Source organism: Megalops cyprinoides, chromosome 13, assembly GCF_013368585.1.
Source record: "Megalops cyprinoides isolate fMegCyp1 chromosome 13, fMegCyp1.pri, whole genome shotgun sequence".
Lineage (NCBI taxonomy): Eukaryota > Metazoa > Chordata > Actinopteri > Elopiformes > Megalopidae > Megalops > Megalops cyprinoides.
In genome coordinates, this window is record NC_050595.1 from 8,402,499 (window position 1) to 8,428,788 (window position 26,290).

At 43.6% G+C, this 26,290-nt stretch overlaps 1 protein-coding gene across 1 annotated transcript in view; it reads right to left on the bottom strand.

Moving 5' to 3' along the window:
* Nucleotides 1–26,290, bottom strand: part of sbf2 (SET binding factor 2) — a 111,882-nt gene that overhangs the window by 71,457 nt on the left and 14,135 nt on the right. Inside the window, exon 2 of the mRNA XM_036543284.1 lies at nt 18,563–18,648. Within this exon, the coding sequence (XP_036399177.1) occupies nt 18,563–18,648 (86 nt within the window). The remainder of the gene's footprint in view (nt 1–18,562; nt 18,649–26,290) is intronic.

The window sequence follows — 26,290 nt, forward strand, 5'->3', positions numbered from 1 at the left end:
CATGTGTTAGCCCCCAAACTAGGAATGAAAAAGAGCAAAAGCACACTAGAGTCCACAAAAATACCAGTAGATTGGTCGAAGATCCGGCTAAGTGTTGATGCACGCTTTTGGTTCAGGAAAACAACAAGCCATTAGATGACCAGATGTCCTCTCTCTCCGAATGTCCTGTGGCAGTTTCAGGCCTTTCAGGAAGATCAGACAATGACTTGAAGGAAAACGCTGTCATGGATTGGGGGGGGGGATGCATGCAGGCAGAGGAACATGTCCCCTCCAGGTCACCTCTGGGTCACCTGGACAACTCGTCTAGGTTATCTGAACAGGCAGGGACGGTTGACCGGACCTCAACTGCTGAACTCCAGAGCCAACAGGGAGTACGGTAGGAAGTTTTCAGAGCGAGCAGAGAGTAGAGCTCTATTCTTAGCCCGCGTGTATACGGAGCCCAGGAGGAAGCTGGGCAGGCTGGAGAAGTCACAGTCACTTCCTGAAAAACGTCTCCAGAATCAGCACAAAAAAAAAAAAGGCTGAAAACGAAAGCCTGGCCACCTGCAGCACTGCCAGCCCAAATCCCTACGGAGAGAGCAGCCCACAGTTTTGGCTGGGCCTCCCTGGGGCTTTCCCACTTCTAAATTTTATTTAATCAGTGGGCAGCAGTGTATCATAGTGGTAAGGTCGCTGGTTCAATGCCCTGCAGGGGTACTGCTGCTGTACCCTTGGGCAAGGTACTTAAGCCACAGTTGCCTCAGTAAATATGCAGTTGTATAAATGGATAACATTTGAAAACTGTAACCTACGCAAGTGTTGCTCTGGATAAAAGCATCTGCTAAATGACAGTAATGTAATATAACGTAACCTTTATTTACCCGGGAGGGTCAACCAAGAACTTGTGTCTTGTTTTCAGAGACAATCCATTGAGTCAAGAACAAAAGGTATAGGACACAGGGGTGCGGTGTAGCCGAAAGGCCACGTTTGGACTTGTTGTTCAGACCTTGCCAGGTTCAGCCCCTTCGCAGGCGAATCACATACACATCAGTTTGTCATTGTCCTAAATACTTTTTTGGTTACTCTGCGCAGTTATGCAACGCAGCACACATGTTATGTTTTAGGGACGGATATTTTTAGCCAACCATAAGGGACTGTATAAACGCAACAGATAGTCGGAGAGGGGGTGAGTAATACAGCCTATTAATTTTGCAACAGTACAATGACTGTGATTCCGCGCCCATAATTTAGAGTGTTGATGATATGCCGTGTGTGTTTAAAATGATAGAAAAAAAAAAACAGAGAGAGAGAAAAACGGCTGGATGGAGTTGTAATTCCATCATGTACAATAACGTGTCAATTACAAAAGCCCGGCGCAGTCCAGCATGCAGCACATGTGTTCTGCGTGGTGCTTTATTTGCCATGCCCCACTGGGACCCCTCTACACTGGGGGCACATACTTGTGGTTTTCTAAGAAACACAACCGAAATTGAAAACACACAGCCAGTTCACCACTTCTGCACAAGGCTTAAATACTTCAATCTGTGATGTATGAAAATAAAAATAAAAATAAGAAATGTCTACTCTTTTTTTTCCATCTGAATTCGTTCCTCCTTTGTGATTAAGAGGGGTACGACCCACACTGAGGCAGGAAAAACTCCCATTCGCAACGATCAATCATCATCATAAATCAATGAATTTTCCCCCAGTGGAGGAAATAGCTGGATTGCACCAGGGTGATTCCCAGAACGCAAAGATGAACTGGTATCGACAGGTTTCAGTAAGCGGACACTTAATAAATCCACTGAGCTCACCCTCAGTAAGCCGCCTTATGCACCACATAAACAGGTCATTGTCCGTAAATACTACCGAACAGCAGTTGGGCCACTACACATACTGAGTCCTGGCTTTTCATACCAGTCTCTACACATGTGAGTGCCGGGTGAGAATGACTCCCAAAAGTGAGCAGAGTGCAAGACTCCATCCATTTAACATTTACTCTCAAATCAGACATTTCCATTCAACCGCAACTACATTCCTTCAGATCTGAGCTATGCATGAAATAGCACATCCAGTACAGCACAACACCCCAGAATTTCTGAATAATAGCTTTAGAAAGCAAAACATCTCAGAGCCAAGATAACACATCTGGTGTAATTTGTAATAGCATATTACAAAGCTTATTTTTCATTGCAAAGAAATGCATTTTCCCTATCAAAGCAGATAAAGTTGTTTATTAAAAACAGCCTGGCTCATGCAGATAAAAGTTTTTAATTCCGTTTTCATTTTAATGCTTCAGTCAGGTACATCCAATTTTACAGCTTCATTAGTGGGATGACCAACTTTAAATCGTGAAGCAGCTACTTGGCTATCTTGTCCACATCAAATAGTCACTATTTTGCATCACATGCTTACTGGCTACCCATAAAAGGTAATACCATAAAACTACCTAATGCCATTTGTGGAATATAATCCAAATAACATTAGGAAAGCTAGCTGAGACATGATGATTTGTGTCACATTGTAAACAAGGACAGGCATCTATATGCTACAGTGCAATGAAAATTTCACTGATAACTGGGCCACTGTCCTCCAGCCTTGTTACTGGGGGCACAGAATTTATGTTCATGTTTCTTACAGATTACCTATCAATTAGGTTGCATGAAATAGTTGACTGATTACCAAGATCTGAGGATGACAACACTTAATTACCTTTTTTGTTATACATATAAGCCGTTGGAAGTGTTTTTTTTTTTTTATTTTTGACGTATGATACAGGTGATTCTGAAAGGTATTTCTACAAATTTTAGATTTTTTTTTTTTTAGACGTGAGTACCTATACCCTTTGCATTCCTTGTCATTCAGATTTGCAGGACATGATTGTTACAGACCTTTGTCTTGTATGAAACTAAATTTTTTTTAAAAAATCCACCTTTGAAAAGAACAAACTGTAAGCTGGAAATAACTATGTGTGGCTTTCAAGCTGGATAGTGGAAAATGCTCTGTCCTCAGCCACACCTCCACGCAGTCAACTGTGATATCACTCTACAGGTCCCTTGCCTGCAGCCGGTGTGATAATGATCCAGTACCAGGTGCTTCCTCTGGGCAACAGCACGCCGGTCACCGTTACCATAAGACCAGCCCACTGTACTTTACACTCAGCTGATTACAAACACAAGCTTGCTTTTTCTCCTGTTTGTTTTTCTACCTGCAGAAACAAAGGCCCATCCGTGAGCGATAAATTACAGCCCGGAGAAGAAACGTGCATCAGCCATGTTGACAGGAAACGCGAAAGTGAAAACAAATTTTCGGGAGATGCACCGCCCCTGGAACGTGGTGTTATTGAACTTTAAAGCACCAGCTAGCTGGGCTGAATCCTCGAAGGCACACCCACCCTCTGACCGAGGGCGAGGAAAAACAAGGGAACGTAATTCCTGGTGCGGGGCTCTGGGAGGCATTTCCCGAATTCTAACACAATGGGCCCACAAGAGAGTAAGGGTCCTTTCCCCTTTTTTTTTTTTTGCCTTGTCTGCAAGTTGCTTGTGCCCGTTCTCCGTCACATTCTCCGTCATGTCCTTAAGGAAACAGAAAAAGGGTCATTCCCCAGTCAACCAGGTGGGGAAGTCTCTCAGTCAGGACAACTGAAGGGAAAAAATTTCACACACCACCTTAACACAACAACACAACACGGTCCCGCATCACTTCCCAAGCGTTTTTCATAACTGTAATTAAATTTGATTTATGCTGACAAAGACTTCCGTTACTGTCACCTCTATACGCAGGAGGTGGCTGTCATTAGCGTCTCGGTCTTTAATCCTCCACCTGATCAGTCCGAGGGGACTCCCTGTCACTCCAGGCCCTCTGCAGGGACACCCATCTGAAAATCAGCAGGCCCCCTCTGCAGCCGTCCACAACGGAAAACCGGATGTTGCCGCTCCTGCACCAAATCTGTTGACATTCTCCCGCACTTAGTGGGTGCTGTGTTGAGACATAAATTCTGACCACGCCAAGCAAGGTCGCATCCCCTCCATCAGTGGCCGGCGGGCTAGTGATTAAACACCCTAACTTTCCTCCTAATGACCCGCGCAGCAGACCCTGCTGGCCTAAATATTTCGGGTCAGATTTACAGCTCAGGGGAGGCGCCACCCATGTACTTTTCCGAACAGGGACAGTTAGCGGCGGGGGGGAGGGGGCAAAGACAAGGCGATTTATGACAAAGGCGCAGACATTCTGCAGACTAAACAGGGCCGCACTTCCCTGGAATTTGTCTCAGGTATTTCTCAAAGAGACCTCTTTCATTTCTCTTTTTTTCTCCCCCCCCCCCCTTTAAAATGAAAGCTCAGCAGTTTTTATCGTTCCCCATAAATAGAGGCAGTAAACGCAGAGCGAGCCCAGACTGCAGAAAACAGGAGTGGAGAGGGAGGGAAACGTTACAGGATGCATGGGGGGGGGGGGGGTCGTGGTGGTGGTGGTTATGGGGGGGGGTTGCGATTCCTGGGCTGTCAGTCCAGACCGGTCCTGCTCTTTTTCCCCTTGTTATTGTCCATCCCCAGCCCAAACTGAGAGGTGTTTATGTCTCGCTCCTCTATGTGTTGTTTTGATTCAGCGGTGCTGGCATGTGGCCTTGGTGAGTCAATTTCCCTTTCGTAGCAGTGACAAGAGAAACCAGGAAATAACACCGTCGTCACCCGCACGACTCCGGCACTGCTCTTTGTTTCACTGCGTTTTTTCTATTTTCTCTCTCTCTCTTTCCCACTCTCGAAATATAGCAGGCAATCATTGGCATTCAGGTTTTGACAATAAAACCCATTTTTCTCCCTATATTCAATGAAATGGTGGTTCGCAATAATGCCATTTCACATTTCCCTTGCTGTGTATTGTAACTTTTCAATTGACTGGAGTCCCGGGCAGGAAAGTGTGATGTACCCTAACAGACTAGTTGACCCTAAATGCAATGCTGCCCACACTGCATTATCCACAAACAGAGCTTTAGTGCATGATGTCATAATGATGTCATAATGAATGGCAAACCCCACCCAGGCCAACTTCCTGGGCTTCAACTTAAGTCTAAGACTGAGTTCTTCCTGAAAAACCTAGACTCCATCAGAGTTTTGATCAGGCTTGCTGCCATTTGCTGTGACCGGCAGCATTATGATGTCCCTATTGCCTGCTGCCTATCACTCGTTTGCGAGAGGACAGCTACCAGAAATGCTAGCTGGCAGCTAGAGAGGAAAGGCAAAAAACCTGAGAAAGCAAAGCAGCCTGGTTCCAGCTCTTCACTGGAAAGAGGGCTACAGGTGGTCCAAGTTTTTACTGGCACAATGTGTGCCTGGAAGCCGCATCACAATAGGATAATCTGGAACCGCCTCCTATCCATAGGTGCAATGTTATAAGCGATGGTTAAGCTCCTGAACCCCAGCAGGAAAAGACATTTTGCTACACAAATGGCTAAATAAATGTGGCATTAAGCTAAATACACGTGGGATAAAATATGGAGATAATAACAGAGGATATGTAAATATAATTAAACGTAAATATAAATGTTCAGTATTGCTATATACAGACAAATTCCTAATTTGGTCTTCCTTTTATCTCCACTGGAATGGATTTGCTAAAAAGTAAAAGTAAAACATGCTTAAGAGGTAGTCAACATGACGCCAAGTTCAACCAAACCCAAATGACGTTTGCTCAGAGCTGTGCAAAAGGAGGTGTAATAAATCTGGATTTTGTGTCGTAAAACAATTAACGGTGGCATTTTTACAAACGCCGTAAACCGACTCATCAGAGACTAGAGACGACCAGTGTTATGGCTGAAGCGCGACAAGAAGATCTATAATGAAATATGGATTTCCCTCTACTTTGTAATCCTGGGTGAAATATCACTCAATGAATTCAATGCACATCAAAATGAAATCACTGCTGCTACTGCACTCCCCAGGCAGCCACAATGACTCAGTACAGCATGTAGTATCATCACAGTCCACAACGCGCGGCAAAACCTTTAAGATGAAATGCCACGTCCCAAGAACGGCCCCGCATTCAAATGTAAAAATTACAGAAACAACGCCGCTGCAGACTGTTTAGAGACAAATGTGGAAAGAAATGTCAACACCCCCGCCACCCCCCCCCCCACCAAAAAAACATACGATAAACCTCACTCCCTCCCCTCAGAAGAGACTTTACATTCCATTTATTTACCCCAGTGATTTCAACGAGGTCAATCTATACTGTGAGAGATTTTCCATTCGCTCAGTTGTCTTGCATGCACGGTAAACACACGCAGACTGTGCTGGAGGAAAGCTGTATCAGTTTAAGATGCTTGGCATACTTTCGCTGGCTCTCTGGTTTGCGGGGGGTCATTAACCTGGTATTAATCAAAAGGGCCGTCTTCTGACAGGAAGGGAAAATAGAACCGCGGCAACAGAACTCTCGGTCGAAGTTAGCATGCAGGGACCGTAATTAATTCAGGACATAGAGGGGCCCTTCGAAAAACCTCAAGTACAATATGCGGTCGGCTGGATGGTTCAGAGAGACTGGAAATGAAAAGAGTCTTCGATTTACGAGGTGAACGAAGTTCTCTTTTTTTGCGAAACATTTACGGGAGAAATGAAAAACTTAGCAACAAGAAACCTATCCTTCAGGGCTGCTTAATGCACTTGCAGTCTGAAAGACCTCCAGCATGTAATGAGCCTTGCTTTACTCCCCTTGCTAGTACCAACCCCAGAAATCATCTTACCCACATCCCACCGCACCATGGGCACAACGTTATCAGGGCTGGGGTGACCAATCAAAGAACAACATTTTACGAGATGCCCTGAGGCTGATCCTGACGTAGGCTGTGCACACTGCTGCAGTCAGGTTTGTAAAGCGCAGGGCTCTTTCTGCATGGGGGGGGCGTTCGACACGCCACGGACCTGAGGGAGCAGCCGCCTGGATGCCGGAGCCCTCCGGATTCCGAGATTACCTCACCGCCGTTTTCGCCCTCTTGACAGACGCGCTGAGCTTAAACAGCGTTCCTGCGGTTTCGCTTCGCTGGCAGCGGACGTGTTGATTACTCACAAGGAGCAATCTCCCTGACAAACGCCATGATTCTATTCGCCTCGACCTGTGAGGCGTCTTGGCAGCGGGGACCTGGCCCTTTGTTTTATTTTTTTTTCCTCTTTCTGGTTTCACAGACGTTACAGGAAAGACGTGCCAGGAGAGCAGTCAGCTTTGGTCGCCCCGCGGAGTGAAGGGGCAGGCGGTTTCCTTGCCCATGAGACAGCTGGGACAGACACCTCACCTTGCTGTTCGTGCCCCCCCACTAACCCCAGGCATCTAATTACGCAGACCCTGCCCCCTCCCCTTTCTCAGACGTTGCTCCAGCCCAGACCCCAGTGCTCCATTCCCTCCAGCCCACTCCGTACCCTGCTAAGAATTTTCTGAGTAATTCTTCCTGGGAAGTACGTGCCACATTCCAGATTACATCCGGGATTTAGTAAAAATAAATAAATAAATAGTAAAACAAGAAATGACACAAATGTTAACTATTTGCTGGTCAAGTGAGGTCAAATTCCTTCAACTGAGGAAGTAGGGCCCCCAATGAGAAATTTCTTCAAATGTGTACTGCCTTCAAAAAAAAAAAAAAAAACTAAATAAGCAAGGCATTGAATTTATTAGGTAGTTCATCACTGAAGAGGTACTTCAAAGACCATGTCACACAACCCTTTGGTTGTTAGAGTAAGATAAATTCCACCCCTGTTTACAGTATCATTCGATTACAAAGCAAGGGATGGAGGTTAATGCTGTGATCACTTTAAGTAAACATCTCAATGAAGACACAGAGCACCAAATGGTTCCATTTAGCTCCATGAAGTCTGTCAGAGATCAAGGCAAATATAAGATGAGTACTGTTTTTTTTTTTTTAACCAATATTCACACAATATTTCAGACACAGCAAAGCATGTTTTCTTTTAAGCTTTGAAACGGAGACAAATTAATCAACTGTGTTTGTTGTCAACACTCCACAGAGCACTGCCAAAAACAGTTTTAAACTTTTTAACAGTTTAACATAATTATGTACCGTGTATGTCTAATAACGGCCTTGAAATCAATGCTTTCAGGAAGAGTCAAACCCCTGGGAAAACAGCTCATTGGATCATACATACTCAGTATATATGATCCAATCCAATCCAATGTATACTCCCCAGCCTTTTCTAAATTTAAAAAAGACAGTTTAGAAAATTTTGGCATGTCCAGCTGGGTTTGATTTCCTCAGATCTACAATAGGTGTTTTTTTTTTTTTGGTGGTTGGAATAGCCTTAAAACAGAACATTACCTGCTGACAGCAAAAAACTTTTCACGCTCGCGATTTTGCCAACAGCCCGCCATCATTTTCAGCACGCTGAGACACTTAAAGAGAGTAGGGTGCAGAAAGCTTCACAGATTGCGAAAATATCTCCAGGACAAAATAGCATTAGACCATCATGATGTCACCCAATCAACGGAAAATAAAAATATTTGTAGCATCACAAAGGCCTGGATAATGCCTGGCACATAGTATTTTAACAATAATAAAAAAATTTCTGCGCTACAACTGAAAAAAAACTTTATTCTCTGGACTGGAGACAAGAAAACAAAAGGGAAAGGTATGGGGTTTGTCTTAAGCAGGTTTACAAGACCACTTCAGTCTGAGATTCCCTCTGCCCAAATACTGCAATGCAGTGCATATAATAATCTGCGATAAGTGCAGCACAACGAAGAGTAAGACAGATTTTAAGAAACTCTAAGACACCTAAGATTCGCGCATTAACCAGAAAGCCAAGAAGCATCCTTTGGGTGAGCAGCCAATTTAAAATGCTCATTACTGATAACTGATTTGTTGGCTGACTGCATTAATCACAGAAAAACCTCCTTACACCAAAATGGACCTCGCTTGCATCAGATACTGAGAGGAACACACTGACCCCATCTCTACACAGATTCAGAGGCAAGGGCCTGAAAAAATGTCAGAGACAAGAACATTGTAAACTGTAAATATGCCACTGATGTGGTCCAAAAGTAAAACATGTCCAAGTGTGTTAGATAAGTTTTATTTGTTAGCTGTCATGTTAAAATCTTGAATTCTTTTGCTATTGGAAGAACATTATTCTTACATTGCATTCCTGGCCTGAGAGACTCCCAAATTATACGGTTAATTTAACCAAATAACACATAAAAAGGAATTGTGTTGTGTAATCTGCCATATTTTTAACATTACTGAAAACAAATGTACTGCAATTATTGGGGGCAATAGCATTTTCGCATGGTTCAAATCGAGCCTGCATGCAGCTTCCCTGGAGGAATTCTTTTGCAAAATAAGGGTTCGTGACCTTGTCCAAACACAATACACCTGACCAAATACTAGTCCTGCTAGAGTGCCGTTATCATTTTTGAGCAGCAGTGAATCCCGTGAGACAAAGTTGACGCACTTCCAATTTTATAAATCAAGGAGGCAGCAGCTGTGGAACAGGATTTCAAAACACGATGTGTAGAGAAACTTCAAACAGCCCTCACACAATGCCCCTGATGTTTTTATTGTCCTCCTCACATGTGATGGAAACAAAACAAGAGTGAAAACAGGCTGCATCCTTATCAAATTTGCCTATCGCTTTTCACTGGCCATGACTCAAACAAATATCCAAACCCCTGGAAACATGCAAGCCTTAAGAACTGTGCAGCAATAAAAACAGGCATGCAAGCACATCTTCACCCAGTTAAAAAAAAAAAGGCAGAAGGTTTGAGAAGAATACGAAACAAATATAAGCACCACCTTTCAGCCAAGTCTCTAAGGAAACGGTAGATACACTGGCAGCATCAGAGGTCGGCAGAAAGACGACGACCGAGCGGCGGCGAAAAAGATCAGCTTGGCTGAATCTGCGCACGAAGCCCACATATTGTGACACGGAACAGAACTCCATTGTCCTGCCAGTGCAGAGTCACGCCTGGAGGCATGCGCACAGCTCAGCCGCCTGACATTCTGGGAGTGACGTTCTCGTTACTGTCAAGTGACATCACTGCAAACAGAGAATCTGCTGGTGCCTGCTCTTGAGTCTGGGGTTTTTACAGCCAAAACGTTACAGCAAACTTGCGAAAGGTTATCCAAACTGCCACCAAAACCGCTGGAAAAAAAAAATATATAACAAAAAGCAGAAGTCACAGAAGTACAACGAAGTATTCACGCTGACTCCAGGAGAGAGGGCCCACTCCAGGCAACTCCTTTGATAGTCCAATACCCACAACGTTTACAGGGCTAAGAAAGGTCATTCCCATTGTCAAAAGTTTATCTTTTTTTCTGATTGATTTCACTGGCGCCAGCAGTCACGTCCTTGAGATAGGCATACAAAGCCTGCTGGCTTTCATGTTCACCACTACAGCGTCTCATTAAGTGTGACACGCTTAAATCCTTTGACCTTTTTCCAATCGATACAATAATCTCAACATGTTCCCGAGCTCTCTCCACCGTTTATCCTTGCGATAACGGACAAATACAGCCATGTTTTGTATTGTTGCAACACTGCAAGACAATTTGGCTTAAGCTATATGCTTTGCTATATCTGCACCACTTCAGTCCTGGAGAAACAGAATCTCATTCTACACTCCAGAATCACACTGTCTTCACAGTCCATAACAATACAGCATTTGCGCATATTCTTTCAGCACCTGCAGAAGCTGAGTGCTGTCCATCCTGTTGAAATCTTTATGGAGCAGGCAGCCCAAAATCTCCATGGTCACACTACTGTCTGCAGGTTCCTCATTACTGAGCTTGACCCAGATATTGGGGGGGGGGGGGGTGAACTTTGTACTCCTTTCGCTGCAGGAGACCCCCCCCCCCGCCACATGTTAATGCTGAGTCACGGACAAGCAACATATGCAACAGAGACTGTGGAGGAAACCTGGGGAGAGAAGCTGCTTAAGAGTGTAAGAGTTGCTGTGGCAGCAAAAGTGGCAATATGTCTGTGGTGGCAAGCATACGATTTCAATTACCTCTTTGCACACCAGTTCCTGTTTATCAGGCGTGCAAGTCTCCGATCAGTCAAACAAACACTAAATGATGAACTCTTAAGAGCTGTCTCATCCACCAGAAATGATGTGTGCTGCATCCTGATTGATATGGACGCGAAGCAAGCGTTGCAATTATCCTGAGCTTTTGATTGGAGAGGCCTGGTCTGAATTAGAAGAGCTTGAAGTTTAGATAGCGAACATGAAAGGAATTCCAAATATTCAATTTTAATTTATGTGACACATGTTTATTTTCCATGTGTCTGACATGGTGATAGTAAATTCACGTGACAAAAAAAAAAAATCTATGGCACTGGGAAGTACCAGATTCCAAAACAAACATGAAACACACTAATACCAAGAATAGCCCTTCCCACATATTGAAATTATTTAAGCATATTGTTTCCATTCTACCCCCCAATTCTCAAAACAGGACTGAACTGGGACCCAGGGGGGTGTATTTTAAAACCAGGCCCTTTAATCTTGAGATTTGAGATTTGGCCTAATATTTTTTATGCTGAATTACTACAATGCCATTCCAAAGCAGAGATTTACAGAGGCTGGAGCAAGGAGATCCCTTAGTAGCTTTTTCCTGGAGTCCTCTAAACATATAATAGCATTATGATGTCTTCGGTGAGTCAGGCCTGATTCCTGACAATTCAAGTCTCCATCAGGCTGTGATGAAAATGGATTTAAAATCCACTTTGTTTTAAGGTTTTGAGAAAATTAACAAAAAAAAAAAAAAAAAAATCAAACTAAGGATCTACTTTACAAACTCAGAGATGATAAAGTTCCAGGGTTGAAAAGTCTCACTTGAGCACGCTGAGGAGTACAGACAGACAGACAGGAGCAATAGAACATGCTGTTTGAGCCCTCTTTCACCAAAAAAAAAAAAAAACGCAAAAATTTGCACAAAGAACCAAAACCGGACCATCTTATCTTATTCAGTACAGAGGGAATCCCGAAGACGAGCATTCTTATTCTTGGAGATAAAGCAGGATTTCCCTCCAGCATAACTTTTTTTTTGCAGCTCTTCAGGAAGTTCGGTCTCCCTCTCGTCAGAGGGGTCAAAAACACTCTCCTCTGCTGCATCTCACTAGTCCCCTCACAGCCAGGTTCCACCAGATCAAGCTTTGCAGGAGCTCAGTGCTCAGACAGTCCTGTTTATGCAGCACTGACAAGCCCCTTGCAGGCTGCACTTATGTGACTGCTTCTTGTCTCGGTGTGTGCAGGTGGCAGCCGCATGGCCAATCTCAAACTGACAACCTACATCCGACCCCACGCTTTCTCTCAGACCCCTTCAGGAGAGAACAGAGATCTGCCGCCTCCTCTATGCATTAATGCGTGCCACACGTGTAGGTATGCGTTAAAAGGAGAGAGGAGAGGGGAAACCAATTTCAGCATGCTGGACACTGACCCTCCGAAAGGGTCAGTATCGCTTGCGCCAATCGCTTGTGCTCGAAACGCAGCACAGGCCACGCTAGAAAAGTACCATGCACAGCGCTGACAATTTTGTCTTTTTTACCGCTCATCATGGCAAAAGGAATGAGCTTGTTTACTTACTTGTCACTTAACTGATGGCTAAGTTGCCTGTCCTGGGTAGTAAATAGTTTTCCTTTTACTAACTTCCTCTGTGGTTATTCAGCTTGACAGGGGGGCTGTTGCAAATTCAAGATGCTTTTCGTGCTCAGGACTGCTGGCTTCACTCACTACATGCAGTCTTCCATAATGAATTCCCTTGTGTTAGTCAGTGACTTTTTTTTCCATGAAGCAGCAAAAATCTGCAAATAATAACTACATTCTAAAAAAAGAACTCTTAAAAAAGGGACCAGCACACAACAGAAAACGATTGGTTGGTATGTTAAACACTTCGGTGTACCTTCATTAAAACTACAAAGCTGGAATCCCAGTCACTCAGCCTGGTGGCTGCACACATCGCATTACTGAGCACTTAAACCAACAGCTTCGGTATTTCTAGGGGAATGACAGCACTGGTGTTTCACATGATGGTTTTTGCCATTTCACCATTCAGAAAATAAACAGGCAAACGAATGAAGGCAATTTTCAGTCTTGCACAATTACCAGCTCTTAATGATCTTGAACAGTTAAGCTTAAGTGGAAACACACATTTCTTTAAAAAAAAAGGCAAATTATGAAGCCAGTAATAGAAACTGTGGCAAAATATAAGCTCTCAAATGATGGATCCTTTTAACTTACAGGTTTACCCTGTCTTTTTTCTTTTAAATGCTTTCTTACAATGATTTGCAGTGTTTACTGTATGTATCTTTCTTGTGAAGAATGCAAACTTCAAAAATCTTACACATGGAGTCGGTCCTTTCCGCCTAGCGGGCCGGATGTGCTTGCTACCGCACATTTACTCTCCCCGAACCTTCTCTTATCTGAAGCCCGCATCCAAGGAACTGACATCCAGACATCTTCACAGCCAGGATCACTGCATCACTGGTCAGTGAGGAAGAGAACAAGTATCCAGCTACAACGGGGAACGAATGCAGGCGGTAAAGAAGGCCAGGAACACACAATTGCTTCTGCAAAGTTAAAAAAAAGACAACTATAACAACAGGCGTGCCACCTCTGGCCCCCTTCTGCCCCCTTTTTGGCCCTTTCTGACCCTTTGCGGGGGCTTTCTGGGGCTTTTGACTTTGACGTTCTCTTGCCAAAACCTCTCGCCAAACAATGGCTGATGCGCAAAGGTTACCATTACCGTCGTGACCGCCTCCTTGGAAACGAAGCTATGCAGCAGGACATACTTGGGTCCCCTGTCTGTCATAATTCACAGTGAGCCCGCACCGTGACCACCAACAGCCACCATGACTAAGAAGGAATGGCACGTGCTTCTGCCCTTTCCTTCAGTCTATTTGTTTGCAGTCCACAAACAGCTCCCATCTGCTTTCCATGGAACACCAAAAAGCCCCTTGGGCTTTGGGCTGTTGCCAGTTACTCTTTCCAGAGCATCTCAGACTTTCATCGTAACTCTAATCTCAAATAAATCTTAAGACAAATACCAAAACTGTAATTACAAAAATACAGTATTTGCATTTTCCTGTCTGGGGACCTGTGGTGCTTTCCCAAACCAGGTTATAAAATGCACTAAATGGCAGGCAGCACACAGCGTAACGCTAATTCAATATTTTCATGCACAAACTGAAAGGGCCAGAGGTGAAATGTAGCCTAGATGATTCTTCCATTATCGTAACCAGACTTCCACAAAGCAAAAGCCTCAAGTTTCCATACAAACCTGTTCAAGAGAAGGAAAAAGAGCGTCTCCCCCCCTGACAACGGGCAGGATATTATGATACACAATATTTCATGTTGAATTACGTCCTTTTTGGTTGGATGGTGCGTTTTTTTCCCCCCAAAACACACAAATTTTAGATTTTGGCAGACTTGACCCATATTATGAAACAAGTGGAACGTCTACGGCCATAGGTTTTTCCCCTGGACACAAGACAACATCGGAAGAAACAACAGGAGGACCGACTCTATCATTTACAAAATGGCAACATGTGAAATCACACTTTGAATGTACTGTTTACAACAAAACAGGTTTTCAGACTTAACTGATGTATAAACATCAATTACATACTGGTTACATAATGCCTCTAATAATTCATCAATTCATTTATTTTTTTCTAATGCATTCTCTTTGCTGTAGATAAGTTCATATGCTGTATAACATACTGTGATTCCAATGTACAACAGTTTTTACTAATTTATTGTCACCTTGTCCTTTGAACAACCTGAATTTGTGGACGACTAAGGTATATGACTAGGTTGTCTCCTATGTATATTTCTCCTTATTGCCTGCCCTATAAAGGGTTACACTCATTAATAGAAAAAAGATGCATAATATTTGAATGATTTCACGTCCAGACAGGCTTCAGGCCTGCAGCAGGCAAAAATCTGTTCTGTGTCAGCAAATCAATGAGGATTGTACATGATTTGTTATTCTCATATAGAAGCAGTTGGTAGGACAACCCCAAGAAAAAGTTGGCCTATTACTGAACACTGGAATGAAGCCGTTTAGAAGGGGAAAAAAGAGTACAAAGCCACTGCAAAATCCTTAGTGTAAAAAGAACTGGAAACCAACAAAGAGAGAGAAACAAAAATACAATAATGAAATTTGCTATTCTTTGCAAGGCAGGGGCCTATCTGAACAATCCTCACATTCCTCACTCTATTCCATTATTTTTGATTTCAGAAAAACAGCAGCAGAGGGCAAAAAGGAAACATACCATACGCATCTAGTTTCGCTGCCGGGTTTTGAAGAGAGCAAGAAGATTCTGGGGCGAATACCCCCACACACAAGACCACCGTGCTCCTTGGGAATTTTTCTTTGGTGCAAAGTAGACAATGTTTCTGACCAAATAAATCTTTGTCCACTTGGATTGGATCTACTTTGTCAGAGTGGTCAATTTTGGACAAATATCCACAGTGGATGACAACCCACTTTGGTCTGAAACATCGCCTCTTTTTATTCAGAAATAAAATATCTTGTGAGCATGCACGCAGTGTGGGGCCATTCACTTCAGTTTACAAGGACAAGCGTTATTTCCCATTACATATTTTAGTACCATACGACAAAGTACAAACAAACAAGCAAGCAAAGCAGCATCCCTGACAGCCCAGGGAACTGCGTTGACCTTCAGAGGCCAGGCAAGTTTACTGTAATACTGCCCTGGAGATTTGCAGTGAAAGCTCTGTCCAACACAGATAAGATAAATATTTGGTCATCAGTGGGAGTAATTTGTGCAGAGTGGTAATTGGCCTCCCATCGGGAGTCAGTGATCCCAGGGGTATGCCAACATGCTCAAGAGAAAAAGGGAGCGGGGGGGGCTACTGTAGCCATAACTGGTACATACAGTCACCCGTCTGGAGACAGGGGGTTGGGTGGGGGGAGGGTCACTTAGGAGAAGAGGAAAGGGTTTACTCAAACTGATAAACAACCATTACGTACTTGTTGACACTGCAAATTCCATTATCTGCTGCACACAAAAAAATGTGCATTCCAGCTTATTTGGGAGGCCACATATCCAGTAATCACTGTTGCAATCCCTCTGTCTTATAGTTTAAGTTGCATTATATTACGATACAATTATTACAGCTTTATAACTCATAGCAGCAAAAAAATGTTACCTTTGTCACATTCCAGGCAGATGTGCCAATACAAACATTGTCACTACACAAACCTGTTGTAACTCATGTAATTTTTCAGTCTTTTCTACTTATCTGTATTATCAGTGATCCCTACTTATGTACAGAGCACTGACAGTGGGTTTGCAGACACCGTGAGCTGACTGCAACTAATTGGTCACGGTTAACTGTCTTCTCTCAATTATATGCTCTTTGTTTCTGGAACATGGTACCCTTTTTCAAAATACACTTCATTCTAACCTTTTTATCAAAAAAGTGTTTCATCTTTTTTTTGCCCATGGCTTTCCCTTGCATGGTTTTTTTTGTTTTTTTGTTTTTTTTATAAAAAAAAAAAAATCCCTCACTCCCCTGGACACTCCCTCTGCTCACCCTGGACAGGCTGTTGACTGGAACAGCGTTGCATTTTCCCACCCCGCAAATCGGTGCCCTTTTTTCCACTGCAAGAAGCAGACTCACTGGCCCAAGTAACAACAGCAAAAGCCCAGAGCTGGCCTTTGTAAAAGCCAATCAGACCCGAGGCATGCTGACTGTGGCGTGGCGCTGTGTCAGTCAACAGTGAAACTGTCAAGCAAAATCAAATGCTCAGGTGGCTTCGGTTATTAATCTATAAAGTGCAGTGAAGCAATTTAAATACTGAAAGCTTGGACCGAGGCCCTCCTGGACCTGGAGTTGAGCATCCCAGATGTACAGGTGTATGTTGATTCTTCTCTTGACGACCTGACAGCTCAAACGAGAAGGTTACATTCTCTCATCTCGGCCCAAACTCAACAACGTTCATAACGAGTCACAGAGGGATGTCCAAAGGGGGACCTTTTTTTGCTTGGTCTACCAGAGGTTTCTGTACTGTATCCACCCCATGCATGCCACGGAAGACAAGGGCAACATGTTAAACTGCACCATGCTGCACAACAGGAAATTATGCAACCCTCCATGTGTTTCTGCTTAAGCATGGCATTTTAATGTGTCAGCGATGGCCGAATTCATTTTCTCCCTGACTTTCCACTTACCACACTTCGCTTGCAATATCTGAAGCTCAAAAAGTACAGGCGGTTCTAAGCTGACAGCAATGATAAGCCAATCTACAGGCCTTTTCTGAAAATAACACTGCAACTGCAGATTAGTGCAACTGTTTGGATTGCGCTAAAAAAGACACTTGACTGTAATGGTTAAAACTGTCACATGTTGGCAATGTTGTTCTGGGGTAAACAAACAAGACAACACAAGCTCACTTCATTAACGAAAGAGAAATCCATCGGCGTGATCCCAAGACAAGAACCACAAATTCCCCAGTAACAAAGCCATACATAAGAGTACAATTATCAAAACTGCATTTCACATCCAGTGCGCGTGAAGAAAGAGGCTGTTTCAATTGCACAATGACCCCACCAGGCTCGATAAAATTTGAGCGAAGTCGACATTTCAAAGCCGGATTAATCCCACACAGTGCGGCTCTGACACTGGCACCGCAGACAGTTTCTTCTTATTTGACATTCCTAAAAATTAAAGACAGATTTTCTCACAATGTGGCAAAGTATGCAGAATGAGATGTGTCAAAGTCCCGGAGTTTATGGTTCTCCTGCATATTAAGCTCTCCACTTCCTGAACTATAGTGCAGTGTAGGTTTGTTAGCAAGAAAGCCGCACATTTCTTAAGAAAAATTCCAAATGTTCACTGCCACACATGCAAAAGCACAGTGCATGAAAGTAGACACTGAGCATAGAGGCCAGAACAGACATATATGTACACTGTACACCTGTATACTTGTGTTCACATATTGGGTGAGTTAGCAATCTAATTACCAATGAGTCTGAAACATACAACATATAGTGGATGCATCATATATGACTATGTGTCTGGGCAGAAGCGTGGAGCAGAAACACATGTTTGATTCCCAGGTGGGTCATTGCTGTTGCAGACTTAGTCAAGGTACCGAACCCAAACTGCCTCTGTAAATACCCAGCTGCAAAACAGGATAACGTGTATAAACTAAGGTATGCAAAGTATGCAAGCCGCTCTAGATAAAAGCATACCCTCAGCAAAAGTACTGTGATGTAATGTAACAATGAGTCAGCAAAAGCCAATGACCGTTACAGAATCGAGTGTTAAATGATGTCACGTGTTGCTGACGGCCTCTTTGGAACTTTCCACCAATGACAGGAGAGCCCGTCAGTGAGTGACTCCTGTTGGATTTTAGCGCTAGAGCGTCTCCAGACAGGTGGCCGACGGCTGTTCGTTTCTTGGTTCCAGGCGACACGGGCCCAGTCATCTGCGGCCCGTTCCGGCTGCCGTGCGCGGGAGCCGGCAGAGACATCTGGTTCGGAGACAGCGGCGCTCAGGGGCCAGCCTATTTTCCGCACGCTGCCTCTCCGCACGGACGGCCTGGCTAACTCACCATCTCCACGCCCTGGGGGAAGGCCGTGCCGTCCCAGTCCTTCCCAGGAAAGCGCTGGATGATCTTCCCGCATCCTTCTCCGGATCCTGGGAACAGACACCAGAAAACATGCCGTTAACATAACACAGCGGAGAGCAAAAGACCACAGTGAGTGAGAGGGGGCATGGTGCACAAGACCAACACAGTGAGTGAGAGAGGGCGTGGTTCACAAGACCAACACAGTGAGTGAGAGAGGGCACGGTTCACGCTTGAAGGCCGCTCTTCTGCTGGGCAGAGAGCATGGATTGTTGTTTTTTTATGCCTGGTGTGAGATTTTAAACATCTTTGCCAGTATGAATCGGTATGTGACAGCATTCCAAACAGCGTTAAAGAACTGTGTTCTGCGCACTGCACGTGTTATGGTATGTATTTAGTGCGCAGTATTCCGCAGGTAGGAGTCAATTTGAGAGAAAAATCTACTGAAAGGTTTTCAACAGGACAAACTGAGAAAAAAAAGTTTCCACTTAATTGAATGGAAGCTGTTATTGCTTTTGGTTCACCTCTGGTTTCAGAATGCGTGATATTACAAAGTAAGAGCAGATATACTGGGGGAGAGGAAAGCTGTCTGTGGTGGCAGTTTAAGTCTTGCAATATCTGGTCTTGACATTTTTTGACAAGTTTCCAGAGCAGTGTATCTCAGTCCTCTGCAGCTCTGTCCACAAACTCTCAGCAGAGGGAAAACAACAGTTTTCAGCAGTGTGCGCGCGCGTGTGTGTGTGTGTGTGTGTGCGTGATTTTACTCCATATGCAGCCTGCGATTACTGTTGGAGTCAGCTCAACGGTGTGTATCCTGCAGCGTGTCAGGTGTTTACGAGCTATGATAATCGCTCTCACAGGCATCTGCGAGCTGTGATTCAATGAGCACTGGGCATCACGAGCCAAACTCATGAGCAGGCCCAGCCAACAGCCAATGAAAAACAACCATGCAGCACCGCAGTGTTCCAGCAGCTCTTTCCAGCAAGCTGTTTCCTGTACACCCACAACAACACAGAAGCAGGGTGTGCTCCGCGGAAGAAGTCGCAACGGCTACAAGGCGTGAGCACCACGGCAAAAGGGAAACACATGTTGGACACAACTGGAGGATGAGGAGCTTATTGAGCTATGGTGAGAACACAACTGTTAGCACTGTAGCATAGTGGTAAGGAGCAGGGCTCGTAACCAAAAGGTGACTGGTTCAATTCCCCACTGGAGCACTGCTGCACTACCCTTGGGCAAGATTCGTAACCAAGAATTGCCTCAGTGGATATACAGCTGTATAAACGGATAACATAAAAATTGTAAGTCACTCTGGATAAGAGCGATTGCTAAATGACAATAATGTAATGTAAGGTCATTTGGCAGCACCATGCACCCTGTAAATTGCAGCCAAACCTAGATGTGCTGAATCACACCATAACATCCCCTCGTGTGATGTGTCAGCCCTAAATCCAATGAGAAATCCTTTCCAACAAGTACACTTACTGTATACCTGCTGTCAACTGCAGGGGCATGTCTTGTGTTCTTGGATTGACATTTTTTCATTCTTTACATCTACCCAAAAACAATGTGTATGTTTTAATCAAGATCCTAGTTTAAGACCCAACACTGTGCAAACAAAGACTGCAACATTCACAACAGCATACATCGAGTTAATATTAAGGCAGCCTTCTGGATTCCCTTTATACCACAAAGAAACGTATTTTGCATGATTCAGAAATCTGTTGCAACCCCTCATAAACCTCTGGTCTGCAGCTGCAGGGGGATGGGACCCCCACCATTCTGGTGGCACTGCCCAGAGGCACTAACTATCTACAACAAGTCGTGTGAGAATCTCCAATGCGCAAACATCCACACGAGAACAGCAGCACAAGGGGGTTATGTTAGGACACTCAGCTGAAATTTCAGCGCACTGAAGCCTGAGCATATTTCCAGATTCCTGATCGGCACAATCAGATTTCGCGTGTTTTTTTTTTTTTTGCGCTGGCCTCGCTCGGGTCCAAAAAAATCCATCTTTCGTGATGACATGCCTGACATTTTCCAGCTTTGTAAAGACACCTTGTTTTGTTTTGTTTCCCCTTACAAGCCAACAGAGAGCGGCGCTGAGCGCTACTCTAAAAACCAGCGGAGCCTGTCCTCTGCCTGCGCGCGTCCAGTAGCCGCGCGTGTGATTGAAATCGCAGAGATCCCGGCCAGTGGGAGTGCGCTCTGGCACGGGCCGGAGGGTATCACGTTCCCCCTCGCTGGTTCCCGCAGGTGGAGAAAACGTGGGTCCCCAGACCTTCACCGCTGGCAGCCGCCAGCGACCGAGCGGGCCAAGGCACACACGTATCTAAGCGGCAAGAAATGGCTCAATAGAAACCGAGTCTGAGGGACAAAGCGAAAGGGCAAGAGAGGAGGAGGAGGAGGAGAGCAGAAATTACAGTGGAATTTTGGAGGTGGTGGAATTCTCTCTGAGCCCCAGTCAATGTTACTGTTGTCTATGCTGTATGATCGTTACTAACATCTGTAAACTTGTTCATCAGATTGTTTAAGGTTATTATAATATATACAGCATATTATATATATATATACACATATATAATCTTATTAAAAAGGAATACAACGCATATACAGTGGTAACATCTCAGAACATGGGTGATTCAGCATAGAAGAAGAACAAAAGAAAAGAAAAACTCACTTTGCATTGTCTATCCACACTAAAATGAATACAAGAATTCACAAAAAACCCATGGTACATCTCGACAACAGATAATCAAACTTTTGGAAAATACTAGTAAAATAAAAATACATTTGAACTCAGAATGTTAGAATACTGAATATATTTTTCAGTGTCCTTTTTTAACAGAATTCATCATTAAAAATTGTGCAGATGTACAGACAAAACCGAAGGGGACAGGGGAATCTGGAATCCGGAAACATTTTGACCAAAGACCACAGTTTGTTTGCCATCTCCAAGCAATGCTATGAACCTAAACTGACTGTAATTTTTACCAAGGTGAGGGTCTGAAAGGTTGGTCAGTGTGTTGTGACATGCAGACATGTGACTCAAGGGGACTTCAGCTTCTTCTTTTCCGGTAAATCTTTTACTAGGTCAGAGGAAAGAGGGGCCTCACAGTCTTTGCACTGTAAACCCCACTTATGATGGCCCATTTTACCCCATTACGTAACAACTCACATTTGCACAAACAATGTAAAAGAAAACTACAGGATGACACACTGCCAAAATCAGGGCACGCGCAGGGAAGGAGAGAGTGGTAGAGATACGGTAGATCCGATCAGAGAAGGTGTGAAATCCGAGTCGCGCGATCGAGTGTTTGTTTCTGAAAAACAGCAGAGGATAACGATATCCACGCAGCGATTTTTTAGTGTTGTGTAAACATTCCCCTTAAACAAAACAGAACAACTCCAACTGTCATTTGGCTCAGTCAGGAACAAATTTAAGCTGAGAGAAGTGCTGTACTGGAAATACAAATGAGTTAATCTACGATGAAATTGAACTCAAATGTGCTTTCAATGCAATAAATAAACCGGCAAAGGGTCTGAGGTACTGAGTCGAAACGCATCTGTGAAGCTGGAATTGGTCACAGCCAATGAATAAATTACAGGCTCCGATTAATTCAAGATGTTCGCAGGGGATGTGGTCAGAGATTAAGTGCGAGAAACAAAATATGGACAGCTAACACGAAGCAGATTACCGGAGTGGAAGGACATTCATTTGCAAATGATCCATTCTTACGGCGCTGTGTAACGCAACTTGGATGGGACAGAGAATGAAAATGCCCTTGACTTCCACAGCTCTGTCACGGAGCGGATTAATCAGTTAAATCTGAAAACAGGAAACTCGCTTCTTAATGCAGCTGTCATTCATCAGCCCACTGATACATCCACAGCATATGAGACAGACAAGAATGGCAAAATGTTTACATTGCGTTATTCTCATTTAGCAGACACTCTTAACCAGAGTGACTTACATATGCTACATTTTTACATGTTATCCATTTATACAGCTGGATTGTTATTGAGGCAATTCTGGGTTAAGTACCTTGCTCAGGGTACAGCAGCAGTGCTCCAGCAGGGAATTGAACTGGCAACCTTTAGGTTACACGCCTTGCACCTTAAAGTAGCGATATGGATATGGCTATAGATACATACCAGGCAAGAACAAAATATAGAACCATACACAGAGAACAGACATCTTGTATTACACCTTACCTCCCTCTTAATATATAAGGCCTTATACTTCTAATACGTCATAATTCTCAACATCAAAAATTTGAAACGAATGCTAAAATTTGCTTCAACAGCTCATTCAATTCCAACAAACATCTATCAAGTTCATTTTCATACAAGCAAATACAAGTCTTCTAGAAGCTGTGTCAAAAGAATACTAAATCAGTCAGTTGAAAGCACAGTTGGAAAGATGTAAAATATTAGGGCTAATTGCAAAACAAAGAAATGGAAAGCTAAGAATGGCATCCAGAAAACTGTTCCCCACAGTACAGTTCCCATATGAGGTTATGATTTTTACAGCCCTCAATGCTACAGCATAAACATGGCTGTTTCAGATCGTGTCAACACATGGTCTAGGTTTCTGCATAACAATGGTGTTAACAAAAAAAACAGTAGGCTTTTTGGGGGTGTGAAACTAGTATATAAACATATTTTTAGTTCAGCATGCAAAGTGGAAAAACGGGCATGTTAAATCAATTTTGTACGTATATAATTACTTATGATTATATTATTCTTTAAGGTCCTCTTTCAAACAGTTAAGACTGTAAACGTCCCCCCACTCCACAGACAAGGAGCAGATCGTGAGTCCCACCACACTTCTGCATGCAGAACTTCACGTAAGCCACAGAGTTTTTCAGAGGACAGCGATCATTAAGCAGACAGCCGTACGTCTGAAGGTGACCAACCGTAGGAGACAACATGGAAAAACTGCTTAGCATTTCCATGAAGATGGAAACTTAACATGGACACTTAACATTGGACACCTCCATGGACACACTTTGTTGAACAGTATGATGCTGCAGAGGTCTGAAAACTGTTTACCTAAACGTAGCTGCAGATAAAAAAAATTTCCCTATGTTTTCTCAAAGCTGTCAGTTCTTTGGCGGTGTGCGTTTGGCCTGTCTGTTGTCTGAACGTGCAAAGATGACAGATGAGCCAATGGCAAATGAAACACACCATTTCCTCCTCTCTCACAATCTCAAAAAAAAAACCCATTCTTTTTAACTTTTGACTTTTAGAGGAATGTAAATTGTTCTGCGTTCTGCTTCTCGTAAGACATACAAGCACTGAGTTGCAGGGGTGACAATTTCAGAGCAAAAAAAAAAAAACACGCCAGTCCTCCCACGCCATGTCAGCTGGGAAGGAGGTAACCACAGGCTCAAAGCTAGATGCTGAATAAGCATTTGGTTGCATGAAATTGTTACTTTTACACACATTACACCAAAAGGAGAAGTTGATTTGTTCTTTTAGCAAGAATTTTGTTTCCAGGACTTTCAGCACTTCATTTGCACAACTGCTTCTAGGAACCGCCACGTTAAAATTAACGCACTGACCCTATTTCAAAACATTTGCGACATCTTGCTTCATAATGCACACACTACGGAAGACTGATTTTGTTTACATTTTCTTTTTGCTGTATGTGTAAGGCACACAATAACGAAAATGGGTCTACAGATGATTTCATGAATTAATTAAAATAAATGCAGAAACAGTTGGAAACAGCAGAAATAGCAGGAATGTAGTTCCTGAATGAACATTTGCGCCAGGCGGCACGCATGCACTCAAATAAATGGCACTCATGGCAGCGCAATGGAGCCATCCCAAAGAGCAAACGCAAGCCTTCTGCCCCACTCACGCACTAGCTCACTGCAGCCCCCGCAGCCCCGACGGCTCAAGCTGGCTGTCAACAGCCCCTTCGCAAGTTGACCTCTGTCAGGTATTCAGAAAAACAGCGGGTAATTAATCTTCCCGAAATGTCCTTCGCCGAGCCGCGTCACCAAAGGTCAGGCAAGCACACGCGCCCGCCGCGGACCGGTCACTGGGTGTCCACGAGGCCCACAAATTGAAATCACATGCTTGGAATTTCTGAATGTCCGCGCTTCGGTTTCGGCCAAACGATGGCAATAAATGACGGAATTCCTGACATTGCAAGAGGTTGTACTCTAAACAATTAAACTGGCCCACACCTTCGGTTATTACCCCCTAGATTACTGAAAGTGCCTTGGTCAGCAATGGTTTTGAACTCTACATCAAAGCAGGGACATGTAATTTTGAAGATCCTCTTACAATAACAAGGCGAAAGGCATTCCAAACAACTGGTATTTTCCATTCTTTCCAGGCTGTCAACTTTTCACATTGCCAAGAGACCATAAAATAAATTCCATGAATCCTAAACTGGAAAACAATATTGATGCAATTTATGAGACTGCAAAAGTAACGCTTTTCAGTTTTTTTTAATGTTTACTGATGCAGTGGTTTGATAATTCAGCATCAAGTTACACAATAAATTACACAATATTACGTTTTCAAGTTTCTAAAGGAAATCGTCACATATTTCTGTGCAAGTCTTCAGTGGCTTGAATATTAGAAAAACAGGAAAAAAACATAAAACCATAATGCAATAATCAGATTCTTGTGCTACACAAAGTCACTAATATCAGGTTCAAATCTTCTGATAACTGTGTGCCAGTGAGCACTTTATATGCTGTAGTTTTTATTCTTTTATTAAGGGTTGTAATAACAGAGGAATTACTGGACAGACCAGCATTATGGTATATTGTACCACAAATTTATGGCAAAGTATGCACATATTCAGGACTCCTGTACAGAATACACTGTGACAATGGTGAAGAATGTTCCCCTTACAGCTTACACACAGACAATGAAACTGTGAGACAACTGTCTGACAAGGTAAAAATGAAGTACATCATACACTGTTAGTAGTTATAGGTCACAAAATTTAGTATGGGGAGCAATTGTTGCATGCTGGATATTGCTTCTCCACATTGGAGTCTTCCAAATTGTACATCAACCAAAAGAGAAGATAATAAGAAAAATCCATAAAACGCCCTTTGCCATGGATGACAACTACAACAGTAACTCAATAAATTCTGATTTTACAAAAAAAAAGACAAATGAGCTATGTGAGTGCTCCAGAATGGTGCCTGATTGCTTTGGTCTCCAAAACAAATGCGGGTCGGACGGTGGGCCCGCTCTTCTCCTCGTTCATTTCAAGCAGATGGTCCTTCTCTTGGAAAATCTTTCATTAATCTTCGTGGTCTTTCTCTAAACAGCAAGAATGCTTCATAAATCAGCGGCCGTGGCGGGCCCGTCTCTGTTCCACGTTGGTGAGCCTAAGGGGAGATTTGGCTGCAGGGCGATTTTCGTCATCCCCACGCAAGCTCCTCACTGGGTTTGGCTCGGGCCGTCAGCAGGTGCGCCGCAGACAGGCTAACAGGTAGAGCACCCCTTCCTCTCTGTTTAACTGGAGTGGACTTACATCCCAGCTGTCAGCTCACCACAAAATCTCCATTACCGCTGGGCACTACCGTAAGCAATGCATAAAAGGCAAGTTCGCTTCAGCACCAAGCCAATGATTTATGCAGTAGTGATTCCAATACCCTACTAGGCACTATGTGCCCAGAAGAAATGTGACGAAAAATACCATCCGTTTATAAAACTGTTTGCTCTACAAAGTAC